Genomic DNA, 14,392 nt, shown 5'->3' with positions numbered 1-14,392 from the left:
CATATAAGGTAAGTGTTGGATAGTGTAGGGGTTAAAATTACTATTCTAACTCCAGGGGGTGCAACAGTAGGGAAAGTTTTGGATAGTGTAGGGGTTAAAATTACTATTCTAACTCCAGGGGGTGCAACAGTAGGGTAAGTGTTGGATGGTAAGTTTTGCATTGTAATAGTATGCGTTGTAATGACTGCGTTGTAATGGTATGCGTTGTAGTGGTGTGCGTTGTAGTGTCATGCGTTGTAATGACTGCGTTGTAAATGTATGCGTTGTAATGGATGTTGCGTTGTAAAAGTTTCGTTGTAATGGTAGTGCGTTGTAAAAATTGCATTGTAAACGTTGTATACCGTCCCCAAGGGACCCCTTACCCTTGGTGAATGTTGGTAAAAATGTTTTTAAGAGTAGGCAGTGGTCCCACGGTCCACTCCCTGCTCATAAAAATGCAAAGAAAACCTAAAAATGTTCTTTTTTAAACGCAACCCATTTTTCTTTAAGGACAACAAGCTCAATTTAAAAAAATATATTGCTATATTTAAAAGCAGGACCCGATATGGTGATCAGCTGACCCCAGTAGGCCACCATCTCTGTGATTTTAGTGATTCCTAATCATTTGGGAGCCTTCAAAGGCCAGCAGCCTTATTCTTTGGAATCTTGCATGTCGCCTCTAACACGTCCTCACAAGTAAAGAAAATCCTAGAAGACTTCGGTAAGGTGAAGAAGAATGATCAATGGATAACTTGGTCAATCTATCAGCATACAAATCTGTAAAGTGCTGGACCCTTTAATTCACTTGTTTATAAGATCCAAGGGAGGGGGTGTCAACAACCTCCCAAAAGGTGGTATTAGCGGCCAGACAAAAAGCGCTGCAATCTTTTCATGCACAAACTTGATCTAGTTGACCCCAGGCCTCTTCTCTGATGGCTTCTTTTCTCTCTTTATTAGCCTTCATATGTCTCTGTCTACTTAAAGACACCTCAGTACCAAACCAGGGTATTTGTTTAAGAGCAAAAATAGGTTATGACGAGTAAGAGAAGCAAGCATGATCAAACCACTTATGAGGTTTTATTCAATTTAGCATGAAAGAAACAGGCAAAATACTTTTTTGTGTAGCTTTTATTCAAAGAATTTAGTATCACAATCAATATCAAGGTTGTGAAAAAAATGTTTAAGATAACCTGAAATTAAGCTTTAAGAAACGTTTTCTGGAATTATACTAGCACAGCAAAATCTATGACCCCGAACGTGGGTGAGTTCAGACACTTGGTAAGTATTAACCCTATTTAGTTTCCAGGGACACCAGTGCAAAGACATTGATAGAGGATTATGATTACTGAAATTGCTAGTCCTGATATAAAATCCTAAACAAGACAACAAAGAGAAGCAGAAATTAGAAATATATTCAATATTAGTATTATGACCGGTTTTAGTTAATGAGAGTAATTCACTGTGGAGACACTCATCCACCCCAATGTAAGGTAAAAGATAAGTTGCGTTCCTATAGTAAGTCATTCAAAGCGTCACTCTGGAATGAATAATTAAAGTGCAAGGGGCAATCAGTTCAATAATCCAGAGACTGATCAAAGAGTTGACAAATGTTCTTTATTAGATGCAAATTAAAAGAGTATAAGAAAAATATGTACTGGCGAAGCACTTAAAAACCAGCCTTCAGATATTTAAAAACACCAGGTTTATATTGATACTAGCATCTTCTGTTTTTTTTTTTTTAATGGCAAACAAATTGGTGCGCAAGTATCAATCAGGTATGGATGACATTTCTGAGAAAGTGCAATCATAGTAAGCAGGCTCCATCTTGCCTTATCTGAAGCAGTGAGTAAGTATAGCTGGAGTGAAAAAACAGAAGCATAATCATCCAAGAAACAAAGTTGTCGATTTTCTATTATCGATTTTTGAATGAATACCTGCAATATTCCAGCATAAAACGTTCCACTTCACCATATGGAGAGAACTGGGGGATGGTAAAGTAACTGCAGCAGGAGAGCCATCATTATTCACTAGCAAGATATTGTTCAGATTAAGTTAATCAATGTTATCAAGAGCGGAAATCTGCTAAGTATCGGGACATCATAATTAGAAAGAACTGGAAAGAATGTATACAGGGCGAGACGCCAGAAAGAAATTAAAGTAAACTAAACTAAACTAAACTCAGAGATTCAAATCTGTGACACTCAGATTAATGCCATATACGGGATGACAATTTGAGCTATCCGTGAGCAAGCATATGGTAAAAGTCAGTACATGTCAGGCCCCCAAACATGCTTATCATCCATAAACATAGGACATGATCTGTCTAGACTAGAGCCAGATGGATGTGAGATTCATCCATGAGACACTTGCATGAAGGAGATTGGCCCAGACTGCGTCAGCCTCGTGGGGGTTTGAACCGGGAATGCCTTGCCAAGTATTAAAGCTGCCAGCTCAGTTTTCTCTGATAAATCCTGAAATTCTTAAAATGTTGTATTCTGTGCTTCGTTAAATCACACCCTTTCTTCTCCTTTTTTTCTCTCACCATTCCACGCGCTTTTGCCAAAAAGAGACAGGTAAGAGTTTATTTTCTATCAAATGAATTAAAGATAGATGGTTGTGCATAGGCAAGCTTCTACTGTGTCTCACACAGTTGTTTCACAGAGGCCATCATTCCAGGTGTTGTGGTATTACTAGAAAAGAATATTACCTTTTCCTCTACAAGTCGGCCCGATTTATTGCACAGAAACATCTTTCCGTCTGTGTAAAATTTGCACACAAATTGTAATCTCTATTCATTTGTGACTGGATTACTTGGCCAATAACTGAGAGGACCCAATTGTTCGATTACCCACAGTGTTCTCCTGTGGTAAGTGATAAGTTACCTGCCCTCCCTGCTCTGCTGCTACACCTCTTCCTTTTGGATCTTCTTCTGGTACCATTCTTACAACCCCCTTCCAAACCTTATCTGCGTGGCCCACTCCCTCCACTCTGTTGCCAAAAGGGAGATCAACCAGACTGACCAGTCATTCGGAAAGACACGAATGGCTTGAACAGAGTCATCCACATGTCAAGAATGGGCCAGTTATCTTTCATGCGAAACAACCTATCAGAACCTCTCTACTGTCTATAGGTCAGACTCACTTTTCTATGATAAATGTATCCCCCCTCCACATCCTATCATAGTTTATCTTTTCAACCTTTGCAATTTCCCATCCACCACTGCTCTTTCAGTAACTTGTTTTTTATCAATATATATAATTCAATTTCTATGACTTCTAAGTACTGTAAATAACAAGCGTTACTATTGCCTATTTTAATCATACTCTATTTACCACCGTCAAAAGGATGGAAGGGTAAGTCTGCTTTGGCACGATTCGAACTTGTGACCACCACTTCACCACGTCTCAGCAGCTAGCCTCTAACCCACTGCTGGCATAACACTGCATCTTACATCTACCATCTCCATTGAAATTGTGATTAGAAGGGACTACTCCTTATCAGCTATCAGCTTTGATCCCTGTTGTTTTGTGAATGTATGTTGGAAGTCATATGTAGCACCCTCACTATATACCATAGATGCACTTGTATAGTGACTTCAGAAAGCACATGAAAAGAATCAGGAGAGGTGTACAGTGCTGAGTAACTTCACATCACTTTATGAATCATAAAATAATTGGCAATACTCAGCTAAGTCTCACATAAGATCCCAATGTGTAGGCTTACAGTAACAATATTAATTCATTTTCATTGCAGAGACTTTGCCTTCGTGGCCAATGACAAAGACACCTGCATGCTAAAGTGCCACGTGTTCCGGTGCGACGTACCCGCCAAGGCGATCGCCAGTGCTTTGCATAGCATGTGCTCTCAGGTACTGGACAGAGCAACCTACAAGCGTTATGATTTTTAGTCAGAGCATTATTTCAGGGTGTTCTCAAGCACGCTTGCATACCTCTGCAAGAGCAGGACACAGTTCTTCTATAATTAACAACAACATCTTAGCACTGAAGAAAGGCCAAACAATCTAACAACATGTGCTTCTTTGGGATGAGAGAAGACCATAAGGGTGCATCTCAACTTAACAACTTCTTTCCATTTGGGATAGGAGTAGATATGAAATGTTATAGTATCAAAAGATCTAATGTGAATTTGCAGATAGATGTTGACAAAAATTGGCTGTTTTGGGGTCTGTGGGACCCTAGATACCAGTGTTTTACTGGATGTTGAGTGTTTGGGAAGTCTGGCATCTGTGAAAGTACTGGCGTGGACTGGATGTGGATTTCTTTAGGGCCTGTGGGACCTGTGAAAGTACTGAGGTTGACTTCGTGTTGCCTGTTTTGAGGTCTGTGTGATCTGGAGAAAATGCAGATGTTGACTGTTTGGGATTTGCTGATATGTGAAAGCACGAATGTTCACTGTATTGATGTCTGTTGTTTACAGGGCATTTATTTATTTAACGTTGTTATGTAGTGCCTGTCATTGGGCAGGTATTAAGACACTTTGGATCGGACCAAAAATGTTATATGAGTATGTCAAGTACCACCAGGAAACGAGGGGACAGGAGGGAGCCTGGGGGAGGAGGGGGCAGGAGAGGGCAGGTGGGCGGAGGTTGGGGGGCGGTTAGTGGGATGGAATAAGAGGAGGTCAACAAAATTATATTAGATTGATCTCTTTGCCCATTGAGTTTAAGCATTTCTTTAGTAAACCTCTTATTGTTATGTAGTATGATACCCTCACCTTAATGATAATGTATCATCTACCATGGATTGCTTCTAGATATTTATGAGCCATGAGGTCAAAGGCCAGTCTTGGATATCTCTTCTTTCCTTTTCCAATTAGATATTCAATTATCGATTCTGACCTGCTCTCAATTTACGCCTTCATCATGAAAAAGAAAGATATGAAAGATTTCTGTTCATAAACAAAGTGATTGCCTCGTCAGGTTGTCAATAAGATTCAGAGAAGGCCAGAGAACGGGTTACGTGATAGTTGAGAAAGAACACCTCCCTAAATCCTTCCTGCCGACCAATAATTTCAATCTTGTTCTTCGTCTTTCTTTGGATATGGGGCACAATGTATCTTATTCCCACGAAAAACATATTTAGGCCTGTTCTCTGTACACTTGGCCATGCATAGGCATAATGATGTTACCTTCAACCACTCAACATGTATGATCAGTGGTTAACTTGTGAAAAAATAGGTGCTGAAGCTCTCGTCAGGAGGAAGCTTGCACCAGCACATTGCTCCTATTAGCGCCGCCTATAACAGAACCGACTACTAAGCATGAAATCCTACATGTGGGGAGAGGATGTGGTATAACGGCCAGAGCTGCTAACTTTGGAGCTGGGGAACAAGGTTTTAGTCTCAGCGTAGGCTCAACATTCTGTGATTCTGGGCAAATCACTTCATCTCCCTGTACCTACCAAAATTGAATGTGTCCTTAACTGGTACTCATGAAAAGATCTATAATACCTTTGGGTCGACTTCGCACTATAAGCGCTGGTGTTGACGATTAAGTGCCGATGCTAAGCACCGGAAACCACCGGGTCAAATTATGCACTGTGTATGATGGAACGTGATACTGAAATTATGGACCTGCCATGTCAAATGTATAGAGAGATCTCCAAAACATAAAACTTATGAGTGAACTCTAACGATTTTCTTGAAAAATAAAGTGCTATAGAAAAATCTTAGTGCAAAGTACTATTGCGCTCGACCTCTATGCCTATGTTTATTTACCTGAGGGGAGGGTGATGACTTTGTGTTGTTATTTTCCAAATCATCTTAGTGTAGATCATAAGGCAGGGGTGCGACAAAGCTATTTACTGACCATAGATAATACTGGCCCTCATTATGATGCCAGTCAGACGAGCGTCTGACTGACATCGTAGCAGGAATGGGACCGCCTGACAAGGCATCAGAGGTCCCACCTGCTGAATTACAATGCGACCGCCAGCACGGCAGTAGGAAACATGCTGTACTATTGCGGCTTATGTTGTCGGTGGGAAAAGGGCTGCATCGTAAGAAGCAATAGTAAAGGGTATGTTTACAAACATCCATACACCGTGTGCCAGGAACCATGTGGTGCCTGGCACACGGTGCATGAATGTTGGGATGGGCACCGGATATGCCCCCCTGGCCCCATTGCGGAGGCCCTCAGGAGACGAGGGACCTGCTAGGGGCCCTCAAAGTCACTTTCCGACAGCCTTGTCATGGCAGTCCGACCACCATGAAGCAGCTGTGGGAAACTGACATCATAATCCCTACGGTGGTTTCTCTGCAGGCAACGCATCATTGTAGGGATTACAGATCCGATCGCCGCCCCGACGGCATCCTTGAGCCTGTCGGAGGTGGCAGTCTTTCCCCCCCGCTCAATACGCTCCGACCACCGGCTTCGTAATCCGACGGTCTGACCGCAGCCCGGGTGTTGAATGAACCGTCACTGATAGCCTGTTGTTGGCGGTCCGTCCTACATAATAATCAGGCTCAATGATATGTACTGTTACTAAAGACTGAAAGGAGAGAATAAGTGAGTGAGTGAATATGTGAGTGTGACAAAGATTGATTAAAATACTAATATTTAGCCCAGCTATGGGTTCACTATTTGACGTTGATCCAGGTTGCAATCTTATGTACTAGGACACAGCAGTTAAATGCCTAACTCTAAACACAGAGGCCAATTTCAGGGTATGGGTTTCAAAGGATCAAAATTATTGAAGAAGTATTTTGCAATTCTTAATATATTCTCCCTTCAGGAACACTTGTACAGTGTTTCTTAGGGCCTGATTTAAAATTTGGTGGATGGTTACTCCGTCACAAATGTGATTAATATCCCTTCTGTTTAATTACAGGTGTATTATCGCGACGGAGTATACATAACGGAAAGATACAGATCCACCTGCTAAATCTAAAAGCGGGTGTACCTTAGATTTAATAACGATGGAGAGTGCTCTGTCTCTGCCGTGATTAAGGCCTCCAATAGCCCTGTGGAGTGCGGCCCTTCGGAGGCACGCCTCTAATTTCACCCACCTAATTTCAGAGGACTGAATTAGAGGTCAGTTTTCACTGCCTGTCACTACAGGAAAACCCTGGCGATAAGGGGCAGTGAAAACTGCTAAATCTTACCCCTGACATGGAAAAGGACACCCATGGCGAAGAAAGCATTTTCTTTTTTATTTTTGAAATAGAAATCCTTTTGAAAATAAAAGAGACAACAGTTTGGTGCACGGCTCTGTCCGAGATGGCGGGTCCTACCAATACTTCAGAAATGACCACCGACTTGGTAGTCATTTCTAAATTAGGCAGGCGGCACCGCCATCAGGACGACGGTGTAATCTACACTGTCGCCCTGACAGAGAAACGGGCCACCTGCCTACATATAAATGAAGCACTTAACATTGTTTTTCTCAGTTCTCAATGTGATGTAATACCTGTAGGCATGGAGAGCGGCAGGGAGTTGGAGGCCGGTGGACCATGGTAGATGCCACAACTTTCTGCATGATAATGAGGGACGATGAGTAACTTTAGCAAGTTTGCTAAATTCAACAGACATTCTCAATGTTGTGCTCTTAAGGCAGGTTTTAAAGAGGTGCCCGAGTCAAGGCGGCGCCTGCTTGTTTCAGAGACTCCTAAAGGTTCAGGGAGACCAGAGGTGCCAGCACGTGGAGCTTTAAGAGCCACAGTATAGCAGAGGAAAACAAAGGTCGAGGGAAACCTAGGGAAAAAAATCTGTAATGTAGACTAAGTCAGAAACCCAGCAGTTTCTAGAGAAAGCCCTAGTCATGACATGTTGTATTCAAATGTGGTTACCCATCGAGCTCTCTAAATTGAGCCGGTGGGTACAGTGTCAAAGGAAATGTATTGTACGGCTGGAAGATTTAACGAGACCTGAGACTCCGTGTTTCCCTTCTCTGTGCAGATCATTTCTGAAAAGGCTGTGTCGAGCAGCAGCATCACTCGATCGGTTACCTTGGAAACCATCTCGCCAGAGGATTTACCGCTGCAAGGTAACTGTGTGGTGCCACGTTTTCTCTTCCCATTTTCTTCTCATGTTTTTTTTTAGATGGAGAGAGTTATCTATATATATTGCCTTGTGCAACAAAGTACCCAGTGACACAAGCTTTGCATGAAAATAGTATCCGACAACCCTGTGACTGTAAAGTCTAATACATTGATAATGGTGAGATGTGAGGCTGAATACAAAAGCATTTATGGCTACTTATTTATTTGGCAAAATTACGTCACCTCAGAACGAGACTTATCCATATATATAGGGTAAAACAAACAAATGGCTTCTCCAGCTTACTCCAAAGTTACCTTCCAAAATTTTTAGTAAATGCTTTAATTAGCTACCCAAATATAATTTTAAAATGTGCTTGAAAAGGTATGCATAATGGGAAACTGACATTTTTAATGATCTCTTGATATTTTCTCCTTGGTGAAAAAGACTTTGCTTAGGGTTTTAGGTTGCAAAAATGCTCACGACCATTGAGTACAATTCAGATGTGTAACAATGAAACATCTGGTATATAGTGACAAGAAATACCATTCGGGGTGTACGTGCACTTTAAAGCATGTTACGTCATATTAGATTGTGCTAGTTCAGCAAAACATTTAATATTGTTTTTACTTTATTCGTCTCATTGATAGGGGCTCGTTACACTTCAAAACCATGTTTGTGCATTTTGTAGAGAAATAAGACACTTTTTGAAAATTCAGTCATTAAAGAATAGTGACTTGTAATGACTAAGATAAACGTTTATCAGGCTGCATACTAAGAGGAATTGCCATCAGACAAATTGTGGTATAGCATATGATTGTATTTAGGTTTAGTTAGTTATGTTATTTATAATATGCCACCATGACTTTCTGTGCTTCAATCATATATCTTTGCCAACTTTAAAGTAATTTAAACTAAAGTCAGTGGCCTCTTATGTTGCAGAATATGTGTGTTAATTTCGCTGGAATCGTGCGTGCTTTGAGCTTATACCAGAAAAGAGTTCTATCCACCCAGCCAAAAGCTGCAGAGAAGTCAATGAAGTAACTGCTTAGATGCCCTACTGTGCAAACAAACATCCAGGCCTAATATCAATAGGAAAACAATAGTGGGTGATAGCATGACTTTCAAGGAATCCAGCAAGATCATACAACACAATGTAATTAAAATCAATTAAACCAGGAATTCAAGACATGCAACACTTCCCTAAGAAAGTTCTTTGTAGCACAGTGCTTCAAGTAAATACATCTGTATGAAGATGGATCACAGTGCCCGTCTTCCACTATCATTGTCTCTCCCCTATCCGTTGTCCGCTGTTCGTTCCCTACCCCCCACCCTCCTCCTGCTGTCCGTTGTTTGTTTTTTTGGTTCATCCTCTCTCTGTCTGTTTGGTTGGTTGGTTCCCTGCCCTCCTCCCGCTGTCTGTTGTTTCGAGTCTGCGTCGGCTGCTGTGGTCGCTTGCTGCGCCGCACCTTGGGCCACCTGGGACATGGTATTGGTCTATGGTGGACACCTGCAGCCCACTCACTCCCATGTATCTTGTAGCCTGTCCACCTTCACGGCACTGAGTGTCTTCTCCTTTCCTGTGTTATTTCTGATTTCGAATAGGGAGTTCAATCTGTGCCCCTTGTGATAAGGGTTTACTTGATGGTGTCACCATGCTTGGAGCAGGAAGTCTGTAACCCCTACTGTTGCTCCACTACTGCGACTGGCGGCTTGCAATCTTTCTGCTTTTTTGTTGTTGCTGAGGGCATGGTGCCTTAACTGCAAAATGGGCTTTGCTCCTTATTAGGGACAATTAACCCAGTGTTCCCCGATTGGCTGCAGTCAAATACCCTCCCCTGTGCTCTTTACTGTTCGCGTGACCAGCGCTCTGCCTTATGTATTCTTATCCTGTCTTCCCCTTTTGCTTGTACACCGCAAGCCAGGTTTGCCTACACGCTTCCCAGGCCCCTCAGGCCGACCACAACTTAGTTTTTTCTTTAGATTTTTTACCCCTACCTGGGACCCTCTTAAGAAGACATACGACGCCTTTCATTTGTACTTCTTCGTGCAGGGTGGCACTGTGTTTACTGGGAGGAGTCACCCTTTCTTCAGGCAACCAAGAAGGGAACTCAACAGACTGTCTCAGCTTCCACTGCTTGACAGGGTCATGACTTCGATTTCAGCCTTCAGTAAATTTCATTGGATTATAAACATACATCAAACCTTTTAGTTCTATTGCCTAGTGGCCTGGTATTTAGCACCAAGAAACAATTGGCAGCTGTTCTTAACCATAAGCATTTGAGAAGTAAAGAAGGGGCCTTGGTATAAAATAAATCTAACCAACAGAAATGTTGCCTTGCATGTCTTGCATTGTCTTCCTAATCACATTCTTGACAGATGTTCATTTTTGAAGCAAATTTGCTAACTCTAATCAGGCTCTTATATTGATTTCTTATTCTTTTATACTTGATAAGGTCTGTGTCCACACTCATACATATAAACTGTTTCACCATCATATTCAACAGCCCTACGAGGATTAAAGCATCCAGTGTTCAAGCGAGAGGGCATACTTGGGGCTTTCACCTTCCACAAGCGAACAGACGAAACAACTGCTCAACGTTTGGCTAAAATTCCTACCCAACTATTCTCAACCTCATTTACATTATTACTGTCTGTCAACTCAGTTCTGGTCGGAGCGCTCTCATTGTATCACAGCTGCTCAATTTTATCCATACCCTGAAAACTCCAACTTAAACAACTAAAGTGATCAACAAATACAGATCGATAATCAAAAATGGAAGGATATAAAACTGATACAGTTTCTCTCCTTTTCGCTTGGTACCCACTGATGTGACCATTCAGTACCCAGAACAGCTTTTCACTTAAATTATTCCTCAATGTATCTGACTTGACATTTACCAAAAAGAGAAGTTGGCATGACGACAAACACATTCCAGTCGTCTTCAAACTACTTTGTCAATGCAGTTGAATCAACCTGCATTCAGATGGTGTTTAAGTCACAGCCAACCACATCAGACAGTTAAAGAAGACACTCACACCATTACCATATCCTTTTTAAGTGAATTTATTTCCATTCTTCTTGGTTGGCTGCAATAAATCCTTTGAATTTGCCTCGTCCAAGGATTAACTTCAATTAAAACTAGTCTTTCACTGCCACCTCTTAGACCTGAATGCTGTGCCTTCCAAGCAAACCTAGCTAAGACTTGTGTTAAGAGACTGCTTGAAGGGTGACCATCAGTAGCGAATCCTCCGCTAAGGAGGTGGAGCGTCGCCCCACTGGAAAACTAAAATGATAATAACCAGCATTATTATCATTTTTATTTTCCGTTTCCTGGTGCAGGGTGGGGCTGGGCTGTGAGGAGGAGGAACGTTTTGCCCACTTTAAAGTAAGCATTACTGTTATGGTCGGCCCACGTCATGCACACTTTGCATTTTCTGCACCCAGGCTGCATTACAGCCTGGGTGCAGAACTTGCCCAGGCCCCATTCACCGCTCAAGCGCCGAATCACAGCACTCAGACCAATCTCGCAGCGTTGTGAGTGGCTAGGGGAGTCAGGAGCCTCGGTGCTACCTGGTTCCTGCTTCCGAGAAGCAAGAGGCAAGCGGACTGAAAGGCAGCGGCCAGCCAGGTGGCCGGCCTGGAGGTAAGTCATTTTTTAAATTATTATTTCTTATTTTAATATACAACCCCCCACCTCCTCCTCCCCTGCCCAGCCACCCCAGTAAATAGCGGCCGCCACTGGTGACCCTCTTAGGTTTTTCATCACTACACAATCAAAACTCAATGTGTGTGGCGCCAAAGGCAGGTTTCCTAGCAAAAAGCAATTCAATATGTACCCAAATGTATTCAAATTGGAATTAAAACCAGAATCGTGTTGAAGATGAGTGAAGTCATATATGTTCCAAACAAGAACTGGCCATTCAGATGCTCATCCCAGCTCTGTGAAAAGTTTGAGCAACCATGTAAAGTGGAGGTTGACGTATGCCTGAAGCTTCAGCTGGGAGAGGTAAAATCACCCCTAATTTTCTAAGTCTCAACTATTTATTGTTCCAAATTGCCATACACAAGCTTAGTTGTTTAGAGAGAGAGTTGTTAGCAAGATTTTCTAGTAGATAAACTTTTCAAAATACAAATGGAGTTTTCAGCCAATCTGCCATCTAATTTGCTTTTAGGGAACTAGACAAGAGTTATAACTCCAGTTTGAAAGCCACACTCCTGCCCTGTCACCGGGTCGTAATGTATCCATAGTTACATCATAACGAAGGGCCTATTATTTATGCTTCGCTTCCTAACCTTGGATTTAACAAACATGAAGAAAAAATCAATGCGTGTAGCTTCTATGCCCACAAACCGACTTACAATGCATCATGTTAAATACCAAACTAAGAAATAAGAGCTCTGTAATGTGTCTCATTGAACTGACAATAGCTCTTCTGTTCGCCTTCCATGCATAATCAGCAAACACTGGCAAAGACAACTGTTCTGGCCGTAGCAATCTGGTGTGATGGTTACATTTTCTTTTTTTTTAATGCAGCGTATGCCAGAAAAAGAAATAAAGAAAACATGCCACTACCTAAACATAGCGGCCGTATGCATCTTATATAAATGTTAAATTGAAAAAACAACCATTGCCTAGAATTCCATCAGGGAGCCATACTTAGAAGAAGTGCAGAAATCCTTTTTAGTATTAATGCTCATCACAAGAAAATATGATTGCTGTTGGCAAGAAGGAAATTCACTATTGACTTTGAATTACTGTAAACTGAAGATATAGTTTAAAAAGACATGGATGAAAAAAAGGAAAACATATAAAGAATGGAAGGGGAAAAAGCAGCCAAGGCAATGTGAAGTACTGTCCCATCAGCCCTGGCACTGAAGTACACTTCTTTTCCAGCAGATGTGCATATATGATTAGGCGAATTGCCATCTCTCACTATGCAAGACAACCAATGGTTGCAGTGGGCTGACCCATTGCCACATGCTGTGTGCTATGGTGAGCAGAAGAAAAATGTCAATGACAGTTGAATAGAATAATAGATCAAGAGGCTGACAAAAACCTGTATGTATGTATTTTGTATTAATGAATATTTTTGATACAAGAGGCTGGTGAGCCTGATGAAGTTATATCTATGTCAGATATAAACATCATAGCAACATTATCCCTACTACCAGTGTAATGAACAGGACAGCATTTATTTCAAAAGTAATTTTTGCCATATTGTTTTGCTTTGTCCACCCATCCTGAAATTAATTATTTATTGTGTCTGAGGAGCCAAAACGAACACTAGATTAGCTAGCTCCCTGCCCTCTACTTATAGGATTAGACCACTTTTGGGCATCCCTAGATTGTGTTTTGGATGACACCATTCTTGCAGCCTGAGTATGCTTTCCACAACCTTCCTCGAATGTACCTTTTTAACGAGATCTATAATGAATGCTTTTGGGTCATGTATCACGTCTGTTCAATTTTATAACAGAGTGGAAGAGTATATATGGAAAAAACCTTGCAGGAAAAATAAATTAATTAATAAAGTGTCAGTTGAAAGCAAAACTCAAAGAATCTAAAGTATTTTGACAAGGGGTTGTTGAAGAGAATTTTAATATCTAATGTGAAATAGTCAATGCGAAGGTATACATTATCAACCCAAAGCAATGGCAAGCATTCTGATTTTCTGTTGCCACCGAGCTGTGCAAACACTAATCAGAAATGTCTAATGTATGCGGGATAATTCAGCAAAGCTCCATTTTCTCCTCAGTTGACATTCTTGATGCGGTAAGGCAGTCCATTCAGAAGTACGATACGCTTTACGTTGGCAGCCGGCCAGTTTCCAAGCCAATGGGTAAGTGATAGCCACTGACTGTGCAGTCTTCCTTCTCTTTGTCCACTTTAATATTCATTTATTCCCGCATTCTTTTCTGCTTGCTAAGCAGGGTACAGATTTGTACCATTTTTACGCTTCAGCATCTTTAAAAAAATGTATTAATAATTCAGAAGGTTTCCTGATACTTTCCTTAGCTCATAACATGAAGCAATCCTTGCATACCTAATCTTTTTTCTCATTATGTAGAATCGTTATTTGCCTTTATGTTTACATGGTGGTTGTAGAATGATATTGTTACTGCAGGACAATCATTGCACGTTCTGTAGAACATCCTAAGAAAAACATTACTCGTAAAAAAGATTTTGCTTTTCAAAGAGGGCTTGGGTATCAACACATGGTTAAGATAATGGGTAATAGAATTGATTCAAATTGCAGTAATGGTAAGACATAGCCTTCAGAGTAGGTTGGCAGTAGCTGATTACTATATTAAGCCTTGATAGTGTGATTGGAATATTTGCTGATAAATATCTAAACTGCAGGTAACTCTCAATGCTCAGTTTCTGGTATCTCCTTTAGTAGATAATGGTGGGT

At 41.3% G+C, this 14,392-nt stretch overlaps 1 protein-coding gene across 1 annotated transcript in view; it reads left to right on the top strand.

Annotated features, from left to right (window-relative positions):
• The window catches only part of APBB3 (amyloid beta precursor protein binding family B member 3), a 222,114-nt gene that overhangs the window by 128,017 nt on the left and 79,705 nt on the right, over positions 1 to 14,392 (top strand). The window contains exons 8-10 of the mRNA XM_078653428.1: positions 3,733 to 3,847; positions 7,895 to 7,982; positions 13,736 to 13,819. Of these exons, the coding sequence (XP_078509554.1) occupies positions 3,733 to 3,847; positions 7,895 to 7,982; positions 13,736 to 13,819 (287 nt within the window). The remainder of the gene's footprint in view (positions 1 to 3,732; positions 3,848 to 7,894; positions 7,983 to 13,735; positions 13,820 to 14,392) is intronic.

This window comes from Lissotriton helveticus, chromosome 7 (assembly GCF_964261635.1).
Source record: "Lissotriton helveticus chromosome 7, aLisHel1.1, whole genome shotgun sequence".
NCBI classification, from domain to species: Eukaryota; Metazoa; Chordata; class Amphibia; order Caudata; family Salamandridae; genus Lissotriton; species Lissotriton helveticus.
This window is presented reverse-complemented; position numbering and strand designations above follow the sequence as displayed.